At 42.8% G+C, this 12,828-nt stretch overlaps 1 protein-coding gene across 5 annotated transcripts in view; it reads left to right on the forward strand.

The window, feature by feature from the left end:
- PTPN2 (protein tyrosine phosphatase non-receptor type 2) overlaps positions 1-12,828 on the forward strand; it is a 182,980-nt gene that overhangs the window by 118,768 nt on the left and 51,384 nt on the right. For all 5 annotated transcript variants that reach the window (XM_029590949.1, XM_029590950.1, XM_029590947.1 and 2 more), the window contains one exon: positions 2,576-2,760. In XM_029590949.1, coding sequence (XP_029446809.1) covers positions 2,576-2,760 — 185 coding nt within the window. The remainder of the gene's footprint in view (positions 1-2,575; positions 2,761-12,828) is intronic.

Here is a 12,828-nt window from a genome sequence, read left to right on the forward strand (position 1 = left end):
CCAGTGGGGTCTGAGATCTCAGTGGGATTCATTCATTGCACCTTTTTCTTCTGCAGTGCTAATTATACCACTGATGGCAAGGGAGTTGCAGTATTGTGTCCAAGTGCTCAGAGATGGTACTCCACTTCGTTTGCATCCCCATCAGCTCATCCTCACAGTGGATGCCTCCACTAGAGGTTGGTCTCCTTAGGAGTTTGTCTTCCAAATCAGTCTCCTGGAGTTGTGATTATAGCATACTCTTACCACATTGACCCATCTTCTTTGAAAGAAGAGAATCCTAATTAAAACATTCCGAGGAATAGCCATGTAAGTCTGATGTAGAAAACATGACATGAAGCAGGTGGCACCTTATAGACTAACCAATTTGAGGCATGAGCTTTTGAGGACAGAATCCACTTCATTAAATGGAAATTCAAACAAATAATCAGGTTGTCATGTTCTATGTCAACAAGCAGGGAGGACCAGGATCATGACTTCTCTCTGAAAATCTGGAACTGAGCAGAATGACATCAAGCAACCCTGCAGGCAACTTATGTCTGGTGTCTCCAACATTCTAGCCAATCATTTCAGCAGAGTGTTTCAACCTCACAAATGGTCTCTGCAGCTGTCAGCGGCAAGCATATTGTTAGCCTTCTGCAGTCTCCCGATAACGGACCTGTTTATATTACAGCAAAACACAAAACTATCAACTTTGCTCTATTCTACCAAGCGATCACAGACTAGTGCAATGTGCTTTCCTTCTCAGTTGGGGCCAGTACCTCATGTACGCTTTTCCACCAATACCCCTCATTGTTAAAACAGTATAGGAAGTTCTTCAGGCTCATTTCTGTGTGATCTTTGTAGCACCATTGTGGCCAGATAAACTTGGTATGTGTGTGTCACTAGCAGTCTTCCCATACCTCTGGTGTCAGACCCTGCTCTTCTAACTCAAGATGATAGGATGCATTCTCATCCCAATCTTTCAGCCCTCAACCTCAGTTTGGCTGAGCGCTCAGTGATTATAAATCTCCATTTACTGTTTGAGATCAAAGACATTGGTTTAGTCTAGAAAACCTTAAAACAGAAAAGAATATGCCTTCCAGTAGAAAAAGATTCTACATCTGGTGCCAACAACATGATTCTGATCATTTTTCATGTGAGCCTTTACAACTTTTACAATACTTGCTTCACCTCCTTTATCCCAGGCCTTGCCCACTGCCTTAGTGAGAACACATCTGAGCACCACCGTGGCATATTGAACCTTGTTGGACAACAAACTGATATCCACACTTCTGCTCATGTCTTGTGTTTTGAGAAGACTGGCACATCCATCCCCTGATACATAAGCTTCTTGTTGCATGGGATCTCAATGTCATCCCTCTCAATTGATGAAGCCTCCTTTCAAACTATTGGAATTCACTTGGAAAGTGCCTTTCCTTGTTGCGTTCATCTCAGTGAAAAAAGTTAGTGAACTCCAAGCCCTCAGCCACTACCCTCTGTATCTTCATTTCTGTCATAGCAGGATGATTCTTTGAACCCACCTGAAGTTTCTATCGAAAATAGTCTCAGCTTTTCATATGAATCAATCTGTTGTACCAGCCACCTTCTTCCCAAAGCCCCATGCATATGAGGGAAAAAAAGCCCTCTATACTCTGGACTGCAAATGGGTCCTGGCATATTACAAAAGACATACTTAGTCTCATCAAACTAACCAGTTTTATCTCATATGATTCTAACAGATGTTATCCAGTTGGATAGATGATTGAATCCATCACTACTGTGACTTATCAGGACTTCAACTTATAGACTCAATCAAGGCTGATCAAGTGCAGCTATTGATTTTTCTGTGGCTCATCTCCAAGAAATACCCATCAAAGATATCTGCAAAGCTGCAACCTGGTTTTCAATCCACACATCTGCAGTTCATTACTGTCTTGATTGATCAATTCAAAGGTGGCCAGTAGATTTGGACAAGCAGTTTTGCATAAACTGTTTTTGCAGTAGTACACTCGCCATGGTGGAGTCTGGTTTGCTTGCTAAGAAATCACTCCTTGCAACATTCAGCTTGGGATTACATGTAATGGCTAATTCAGTTGGCTTATTGATGAAAAAGGCATGTTTGCTTATCGTAATTGGTGTTTTATGTAGATAGCAGGATGAATTAGCCATGGAATGCCTGCCCACCTCTCTGGAGAGTCGACTAAACAGCTAAATTCAGCTCTGTAACTGACTAGGCTCAAGAGGCCACACCCATATGGGAACTGCCTCACATGCTTAATAGAACTCTAAGCTCTACAGATTGCAGAGAAGTCCATTTGGAGCCACAGAATGAAGTCACATACATGCAATGGCTTATTCATCCTGCTGTTTATGGAACATAGCTTACAGTAAGCAAACATGCTTTTTTGTTTGTACTATATGAGCAGTACATGTGCATGTATTTTTTCTGTGCCATTACATTAATAAGGTGTCATTTTGGTTGCTTATTTATATTGACTTGTTTTTCTTAATATTTTTATGTAGACCTTGTTTTGCACCTGTTAACAATATCCAAAATTGTAATTGAAAATGACTTTTTTTTTTTTTTAAATTTCAGAGTACATGGAAAGAACTTTCCAAAGAGGACCATGAACCAAGTTGTGAACACCCTCCAAAACAGAGTGAAGAAAGATACAATGGGAACAATATATGCTCAGATGAACCAGAACAAACTCTAGATAAAAAAACAAAGATAGAACTACCTTTTAAAGTACAAGAAAATATGGATGGGAACACAGAAAGGTGAGCCAATCAGAAAACTTGTAGAACTGGAAGGTAGAAAGATACATTAAAATTGTCTTAAGATAATTATATAAATATAGCAATTGGATTGCTAATTGCTTGAAAAATTCCAGATTTTGGGGTTGAATACGGCGGGTTTTTTTTGTTTGTTTTTTTTTTTTTTAATGGCTAAGTTGCAGAAAAGAGGAAAGAAAAATGTCAATTTAGAATTGTCTTGAACTGGCTGATTCATGGATCACATCCCCCTACTTAAGTATTTATCTACTGATTGGCCTTTAAATAGTGTATTCAGAAAATGTTCAGACCCCTTCACCTTTTCTACATTTTGTTACGTTACAGCCTTAGTGCAGTTAGTGTAGCTGGGTTTAAAAAAGGTTTGGATAAGTTCTTGGAGATGTCCATTAACCTCTATTAATCAAGTTGACTTAGGGAATAGCCACTGCTATTAATGGCATCAGTAGCATGGAATCTGCTTAGTGTTTGGATACTTGCCAGGGACTTGTGGCCTGGATTGGACAATGTTGGAAACAATGCTGGGCTTGATGGACCCTTGCTATCTAACCCAGTATGGCAATTTATGTTCTTATTCTAAAATGGATAATATGCCTTTTCCCCTCCCCAATCGGTTCACAGTACCCCATAACGACAAAGCAAAATCAGGTTTGTAGAAATTTGTGCAAATTAAAAAACAAAAAAACCCCCTTGAAATATGTTTATCTAAGTATTCAGATCCTTTACTCAATATTTTGAGGCACCTTTTGTAGTGATTACAGCCTCAAGTGGTCTTGGGTATGATGCTACAATCTTGACACACTTGGATTTGGGGATTTTTCTCCCATTCTTCTCTGCAGATCCCCTCAAGCTTCAGGTTAAACATTTCCACCTAAAACCCTAAGTTTATGGAAATAAATCAGGAACCATAAGGCTATATTTTCAAAAGTGATCCCTCTTGACAAACCATGCTTTTGGATTATTGGGGAACCAAGAAGCTTAAGGGCTCTAAACCTTTTCTATTTCATCTGACCTGTGCCTAATGGAAAAGGGGACCAGAACCCTGAAGGCCAGTTTGTTCTCATATAATCGGACACTGTTGGGGAAAGGGAATCTTTTATTTATTTATTTATTTGCCATTTTAGAAAGCTTTCCCACTGGCTCCTTCTTTTCTTTACCTTAAAGCAGGGGTGGGCACTTCCGGTCCTCGAGGGCCACAAACCAGTCTGGTTTTCAGGATATCCCTAATGAATATGCATGAGAGAGATTTGCATGCACTCTGCCTCAGTTGTATGCAAATCTGGCATGCATATTCTTAGGGATATCCTGAAAACCAGACTGGTTTGTGGCCCTCGAGGACCGGAAGTGCCCACTCCTGCCTTAGAGGTTGGTTCATGTGACTTAACTGAACTGTTATTGAACAAACAGTACAGGTAAGCAATTTCACTTTTTTCCTAGTCACAGCGAGACTTGCTTTCCTCATAGGAGAATTGGACAATAGGGATATGAATGCTACATGTGAAATTTTTTTTGAGTGAAGATGAACCATTTTCTCATCTAATCATAAGTGGGGAGATCACGTGAACACTGAGAGGGATAGGATGTGATCTCCGCTCTCGGTGCTCCTACCCATCGGTTATCACCCCCATCCACGTGTTTTGGAGATTCAAACTGCATTAGTTTTATTTACCAGCTTGTCTACTCACCCAGGAGTGCTCTATTTGAAAGACATGACCACAAGACAAAGCAAGAAAGACAAAGCTTGGGATAAAACTAAGATGCTCGAATCCAGTATGGTGGACAAGGCTATCATTCTCAGGTCGGCCCCAATATCTCCTAACCTATGGTGACCAAATTGCAATCCGCAGTGGTGAAAGCTCTGCAACTGGAGTTCCAAAAACTTTGTGATAAATTGGAAGAAGTTTCAAATGCAATGCCTGGCTTTGAATGGTGTGTAGCAGAAGCAGAACAATGAATTTCAGATAACCAAGATGGCCTAGCAGCCGCACGCACAGAGATACAAACTTTGCAAGCTATGATATGAAAGCAGGCAGAAAAACTTGAAGATACGGAGAATTGCTTCCGATGTGGTGATTTTCGTTTCATAGGTCTCCCGGAAACATTAAAAGATCAGGACTTGGAGGTCACGTGATGTGGTGAGCCGGGAAGGAGAATTTTGTCTAGGCTCCAAGTGCCTGCTCCCGCTATCATCTCAAATCCTCACTGATCCTGGGGCTCTCAACCTATCTAATACCAGATTTGCTTAGAGCCTATGTCCATTGTGCACTATATGCAGAGATCTCCCTCGACAACTACAAAAGGAGGTAAGAAAGAAAAGGAAAAACCTTGTGGCGAGGACTCTAAGATGGCGCCTGGGGGGATAATTCTTTATCGGTGGTCACCATAGCAGACATAAAAGAAGCAATTCGCACGGTGCTCGACTGAAAAATTAGCTGGGATTGCAGCACAACTCGGAGGTCCACGCAGCAATTACCGAGCTCACTCCCCATTTTGACCCAGCGGAAGGCTGGATAGCCATCCTAGAGGACGACTCTACAGCAAATGCTATTAAAATGGTGGCCCAGGAAAAAAAAAATCTCCGAACTGACAGAGAAAGTAGATGACCTCAAGAACAGGGCATGCCAATCCAGTCTCCGGTTTTTGAGATTCCCAGAATCGGTAGAGGAAAAGAACCTCTGCCCACTTTTGGAAACCTGGCTGCCTACTGTACTTGAACTACCCGATATGCAGGGAAAACATATAGTGGAACGAGCCCACAGACTAGGAGTAAAGAGATATTCCGAACAGACCACGTCTAGTCATAGCAAAAATTTTAAAATTTGCCCATAAAAGTGCGATCTGGCGAGCTTACCGAAGGAAACAGGAAATATCGTACAACACATATAAAATCCGCATATTCCAAGATTACTTGACCAGGGTATCAAACTACGCAAAGGTTTCTCTCAAGTGTGTTCTGCCTTACATCAACATCAAGTTAAGTTCTCCCTGAGTATCCAACTAAATTGTGAGTCTGGCATGAGGAAAAATCCTATACCTTCGAGTCACCAATTAAAGCGAAAACCTGTTTGACCGCACTGGACAGCTGATTTTACCGCTGCTATTGTTATACTAACTTGAAAGCTGTTCGCAATCATCTTTTGACTCCTCAGCAACTGGCAAAACATGTTCCTGGCAAAAATTTACTTTAAACGCTCAGCATTTCTGCAAGGGAGAGCCGTTTCTACACATTTGGAGGCACAGGAGGAGTCTAAAGTGTGCAGTCATTTGTTTCCACGGGCATTGCACCACCCAACAGAGCATTTCAGGATCCCGGATCATGGCTTTACTAACATGCTCTCCACGTTTTTGCACCTAAAATTCTGAGATGAAAAGCCTGGTGATTATTTAAGGGGTGCATCAAAGCTCACTCTTGATGGCCATATCCCAAGGAAACTGAAATTCAGGAGAACCCACTCTGGCAACAGGCGCAGTCCACCTTACGCAGCACTCCAAAGCCCTCAGGCATGCCTCCGAATTACAAGAGGCCACAGCTTTCTTTGCGAATTTTGGGCCCCGTGGGGAAACGCCGAAAAGATTTGGCATCCCATCTGAAACTTTTGTCACCAGCCTCCAAGACTAACCCGATTCCATCAGGGCTTTAAGAAAAGCTTCAATCAGCAAATACACTTCACTCAACTGTATAGTAGACTGAGCTGTCCCAACCAGATGAGCTGGGCGACTATGTTGAATTTTGGTTAAACTGTTTACTGTTGTTTTTTACTAAATGAAGTTCCAGACTAATAGGGGAATGGAATTGATTACTAACCACAACTTTTAATGTTTACGCCCCTAATGATTATTCACATCCGTTTTTTGTAAACTTGTGTAACCTCCTTCTCACCCACATGCAAGGTACTTTTTCCTCCTCAGAGATTTCAGTTGCACACATGATCCCGCCATTGACAAAAGCCTGGCCCAACCAAGGAAAAAAAGAAAACAGGCATAGCATTCATCTGCCTCCTACTAAGCTTATTAGGTATATGGAGAACACTGCACCCAGAGGAAAGGGATTATACACACATCTAGATCCCATCTTTCTCTTTCCCGTATTGACTATATTTTAGCCTCTAAAAACTTTTTCTTTAGCATTGTAAAGGCCAACGTCGAAACATAAGCAATCTCAGACCATTCACCAGTCTCTGTGCTCCTAAATTTACAACCTGATAAAGACTCTATATGCATTTGGAGATTTCCTAGTTACCTCAAAGACAACATCAAATTCCAAACATTCTTAAGAGATAAGTAGACAGACTTCCTGACATACAACCAACAACACATTTCCACACCTCAATTATTTTGGGAGACAGGGAAGGCAGTGTTACGGGGGGAATATAATTGCATACATCCACTCCTGAAATAAAAATTTACACAAATATTCTCCAATTAGAAATGCTTCTAAAACAGTCAAAGCTCGCACTTAGTCAAAACCCTTCCGATGCCCAGAGAGGCAAATACTATAGCCTCCTGGGACGACTAAACACATTTCTCAACTTACGAACTCAGTTCTCAAAAGGAGAACAACATTTGTTCCGCTTCGGAATCAAAACAGGGAAAATCATGGCAAACCTAGTGCGCTCCGCTAAACAAAGATAGTTTATCACTTGCATGAAAAGCCATACTGGAGGTACAGTTTCTCACAAAAAAGACATCTGTGAAGTCTTCCGACACTGCTACAAGACCTTATACACTGCAGACCCTGATGAAGGGAAGGAGGAGGAGGAGAATTTTTTTCATGATCTATCATTGCCAAAACTTACAACATCCCAACTGGAATTCCTGAATCGCCCTATTCAATCTTTCAAAGGTATTGCAGGCAATCACCTCCGTACAACCTGGTAAATCTCCCGGCCCAGATGGATTTTCATACGACTTTTACAAAATACTTAGTGCACAACTTGTTGCACCCCTGACCAACTTCTATATAGATGGTTTCGCCCAACATTCATTCCCATCAAATTTCAATGCAGCCCACATAATAGTACTTCCCAAACTTGGTAAGGACCTGCTACTGCCCTCCTATCAGCCAATTTCCTTGCTCAACTGCGACCTAAAATTATTGGCAAAAGCTCTTGCCGAATGGCTAAACGTCATATGCCTCTTTAATATCCCTGAACCAGGTAGGTTTTGTTAAAGGAAGGAAAGCAAACTCTCTAAACTTTTAACGGCCTTGAAAATTTGACAAACTCAAAAAAAATCCTTGCTTTAGCTATCTGGTTTGACTCTGAGAAAGTGTTTGACCTATTTTCAGTACTCCGAAGCTTTGGATTCTGAGACGAAATTTTGCAATTTATTCTCCTTCTTTATGATCCGGTTTCCCGCATCATAGCTAATGGATGCTTATCGGGAGACGTTAATATTCAGAGGGGAGTACGGAAGGGATGCCCTCTATCACCCTTGCTCTTTATCCTTTCTATTGACCCTCTTTTATGGAAAATAGAACTCAACCCAAACATAAAAGGATTTGGCAGTCCCACCCACATATTCAAAGTGGCAGCATTTGCGGATGACGTACTGGTTTTCCTTATGGACCCTCAGAAATTGCTCCTAGCTGTGTTACAATTACAAAATCAGTTTGGACGGTTCGCCGGTCTTAAGATTAATTAGGATAAATCCAAGGCTATTGATGTCACGGACACTGTTCAAGCGGAGTGGCCTGGTGCCTTCCCCCTTACGATGGGTGACGGGAGAAATTAGATACCTAGGGATTAAGATCCCACTAAACTCAAGCGATGTATACAAAGCGAATATTCAATCCTTACTTACTCATACCATAACTTTAGCTAGGTGGCAGCTGCTGCCTCTCTCTCTGATAGGAAGAATTCAAATTTTCAAAATGATTCTTCTTCCCAAATGGTTATACATTTTACAGATGACACCCCTTTGGATTACCAAGAAATACCACAAACTTTTGCTGAAAGCTTTGAGAGACTATCTCTGGCAGGGCAAGTGGGCTAGATTGTCAATGGAGGTACTCATGGAATCGATGGTGGACGGGGGGTTAGGATGCCCAAGTTTGCAAACATATAATCTAGCATGTAGTCTAAGATATGAGGGATTGGCTTTTTTCGACCTCAAATTTTGTCCCATTCCAAAGTCTTTTGGAATGGAATAGAGTACCCTCACTTACAGATCGATACAGTAAGGCCGCGGTAGAAACAGTGCGGCAGTGTCAGGCGCACCCTTCCTCCCCGCACGCACAGTTCTCTAGACCTAGCGCCTGATACTCTCTTCTAATTGCATGCAAATGCATGCCGCGGCTGTGAAGCGATAGGGAAGGGTTATGCCCGCGCAACCCATTTTACTGTATAGGCGCTGAGTACAGCGTCTATACAGTAACCTGGGTGCGCTGGTACCTGTCATTTCAAATGTCATTTCAAATGACATTTGAAATGACAGGCACCAGGAAGTGTAAAAAAGTGTAAAAAACAGAAAACCAAAATATGTTTACCGCCTCCCCCTAGTAGGTGTTAGTGTAGTAAAAAACATTGCTTACCTGCCCTGGTCCCGTCCGGTCTCCGGTCCAGCCCCTGTCCGGTCTCCTGCAGCCCCGTCCGGTCCCCTCCTCCCGAAGCAAAAAACAAAAACGAAAAAGTAGCAAGGCCCTTCTCCCTTTTTCCCGATTTCGCACGGGCGTCCATCCAGGCAGAGGGAGCCGGTGACTGCCGTGACCAATCAGAAACAAGTAAGCGTGATTTATGTTTGCTTAGTCAAACCCGTATCAAACGAGTAGTACGTGACTGCCGTGACGTCACGACGCACGGGCATTCATTCCGGCGGGGGCCGTGCGATTCCAGCGAATGGCCGGCGAATGGCCGTGCGATTTTGGCGCTCATGGCATGAGCGCCAAAATCGCACGGCCATTCATTCCGGCGGGGGCTGTGCGGTCATCCAGGCAGAGGGAGCCGGCGGTCGTCGGCTCCCTCTGCCTGGATGAATGGCCGTGCGATTTTGGCGCTCATGCCATGAGCGCCAAAATCGCACGGGCATTCATTCCGGCGGGGGCTGTGCGGTCATCCAGGCAGAGGGAGCCGGCGGTCGTCGGCTCCCTCTGCCTGGATGAATGGCCTGCGATTTTGGCGAAATCGGGAGGAAGTCGAGAAGGGAGGCCGTGCGATTTTGGCGAAATCGGGAGGAAGGGAGAAGGGACTACCGTAGCAGGCCCGAGCCTTGCTACTTTTTCGTTTTTGTTTTTTTTTTTGCTTCGGGAGGAGGGGACCGGACGGAGCTGCAGGAGACCGGACTGGGGGCTACACCGGAGACCGGACGGGACCAGGGCAGGTAAGCAATGTTTTTTACACTACACTAACACCTACTAGGGGGAGGCGGTAAACTAACACGTTAAGGCCGCGGCAAAACAGCGGGTTACTGAGGAGATAGTATCAGCGCCCGTTACAGTATCGGAGGGGAATAGCTAATTCCTTCATTATACAGCTTTTTCGTTCATTTACATGCTGGGTGCGGAAAGGGTTATGTGTCTATTTTAGGAAGCGCTAAGGACGCGTGAAACTGGAGACTGGATCGCTGGATTGCCTTACTCGTCTGTATTGTGCGCTCCCAGCACGTTACAGACGGGGAATCTTTAACCGCACGTTACTGTATCGACCTGTTAACCACTTAACCCCCTCCTGCAGGTAGACCTGCCAATGATGCGCCGCCTCATCAGAACCCATATCCTGTTCCGCACATGGCGGAAGGCTTGGTTACAGCTGTGCATTCAATGCCAACACCCATATCTCTTGTCCTCGCTGCTCACAATCATCAATTACTGTTTCCCCCTGGCCTGGATAACTGGGCCTTCCACAGATTTTATGGAACTAAAGCAACAATTTGGGATCCCACAAAACGACTGCTTTTTTACAAGTGCATTAATTCATAAAAAGTAAACCACTATCCCTATTGGAATCCAACCCAATAAAAAAGATAAGGGAGGCTAAACAAATTGGGAAAAACAAACGAGCCACCATATTCCTTTCTGTTAAAGCACTTATGGCAACTGAAAATCCACAGCTCCTAAAGAACATTTATGCAAAATGGAAGGAGTGGCCTCTTTTCTCTATTTCCTTTACTGAATTTAAAAACACCTTTGCTACTCTACCTGAGGTGTCAGATAATGTGCTATTAAGAGAATCCTACTATAAATTTCTTTGGCAAACTTATATCCCTCCTTTATGAGCCTATCAGATGAATATTAGTACCTCTAAAATCTGCCAAAAATGATGATGGTACCTATTTTCATTGCTTCTGGGAGTGTCCAGTAATCTTACAATTCTGGGAACAAATTAAAAATATATGTGCACCATTAACACAAACTACGCTACCTTTAAATCCCAATCTATGGCTTTTTGGATCTGAATCTCCACTAGACTCAGGTTTCAGTCCGGCAGACTGGCTATTTATTATGAGAGCTGGACTGTTAGGCAAAACATCATAATATCAAGTTGGCTGGATGGACAAGGGCCTAGTTATGAACACTGGTTCAAGAAGATGTTCCAGTTATGCTCCTTAGAATATGTAATGACCCGGAGCACATCACCAAAGAAGTTTGCGGCTAATTTGCAAACTTGGTCCGCCTTTCTAGCCTACTTATCCCCTACAGTGGTACAAACCTTGGGTTACCAGTAATGAGCACCCTATTTCAGTTAAAATTTGAGTGCAAAGTGACGCTTACAACTAGTGGACGGCACATCATCCACTGTACTCCTTCTCGGTAGGCCTCCACAAGCACCTCTGTATAGGCAGGATGGCATAAGCATATAGAACACGAACCTTTACCAGGGTTGGCCCAGCAACCTTACTACCCCAAGAACTTGTTCGCAAACCCCAATAGATTAACTAATGCAAGCTAATCATATGTCAGATTCGATAGTTGACTCATTTTTAACATATGCTCTTAACACTCACTACTGACATTTCACCTGTAAGCACGGCCATTCCTTTAACACTAATACCATGAGTTGGAGTGGGAAGGAAGGGGGGGGGTGGGGGGACCAGGGAGGTGAAGGGGAGAGGAAAATAACCAACAATTGATAAATGACAAAAGGTAACTGACAATTCCAAACATTGTTTATTAAATGTTAATGGTTAATTGTTAAATGTTAAATATTGCTAGATGCCTCTTCCTATTTGTCTATTATCCAGGGTCTATAATGTACTATTTCCAATCTTTGAAGTTTTTTCGAAGCTTTGTAATGGACTCTGTTTGATTTGAAGTTAAAATCAATAAAAATATTATTAAAAAAAAAAAGTCAGGACTTGATGTTTTTAGAATCGTGGATCACATCTGAACTCAATCTTACAGCACAACATGGAAAAATTTGTATAGCGCGTGCGCACCGAATTGGGCCCAGGAAAAATGAAGTAAACAGGCCATGCGTGGTAATCGCCAAATTACTAAACTTTGCACACAAAATGGAAATTTTACAAGCATTACGCTCTGGGAAACAGTTGCTGTATGAAAATAAAAACATTTTGCTGTTCTCGGACTATTCCGCAGAACTCTTGGCAATTCTACGGTCCTTCACTCCGGTATGCTCTGAATCCATCGTGCTAACCTGTTATATCCAGTAAAATTAAGAGTCGCAACCCCAGCAGGAATGCGATGGTTCACCTAGGTATCGACAGCGCAAGACTTTGTAAAGGAGTGGAACACACAAGGCTCCAAGGAAAGGGGTCACACATCGGAGGTAACGTGAAAGACCTGCCACCAAGATGACATCGGAATAGCATCCGTTTCACAACAAGCACCAGGAACTGTACTAAAGCATGGAACTGGTCGGTTTATGCTTCATTACAATTTTTTCATGATGCAGTTTGGATAAAGTGTCTTAATTGTTTTACTGTTTAGGATGGGGGGGGGGGTGGAATTTATCCGTTCCTCTTAAGAGATCTCCACAATAGTAATCAATGGGATTTTTAGGGGGTTTTTTTGTTTTTTTACAGGGGGGGAGGGGAGGGCAAAGGTTGTTTTTGTTTTGTTTTTTTTTCTTTTTTTTGCAACAAAAGAGCTTAAGTCACAGA

This window comes from Rhinatrema bivittatum, chromosome 2 (assembly GCF_901001135.1).
Source record: "Rhinatrema bivittatum chromosome 2, aRhiBiv1.1, whole genome shotgun sequence".
In the NCBI taxonomy this organism is placed as follows: domain Eukaryota; kingdom Metazoa; phylum Chordata; class Amphibia; order Gymnophiona; family Rhinatrematidae; genus Rhinatrema; species Rhinatrema bivittatum.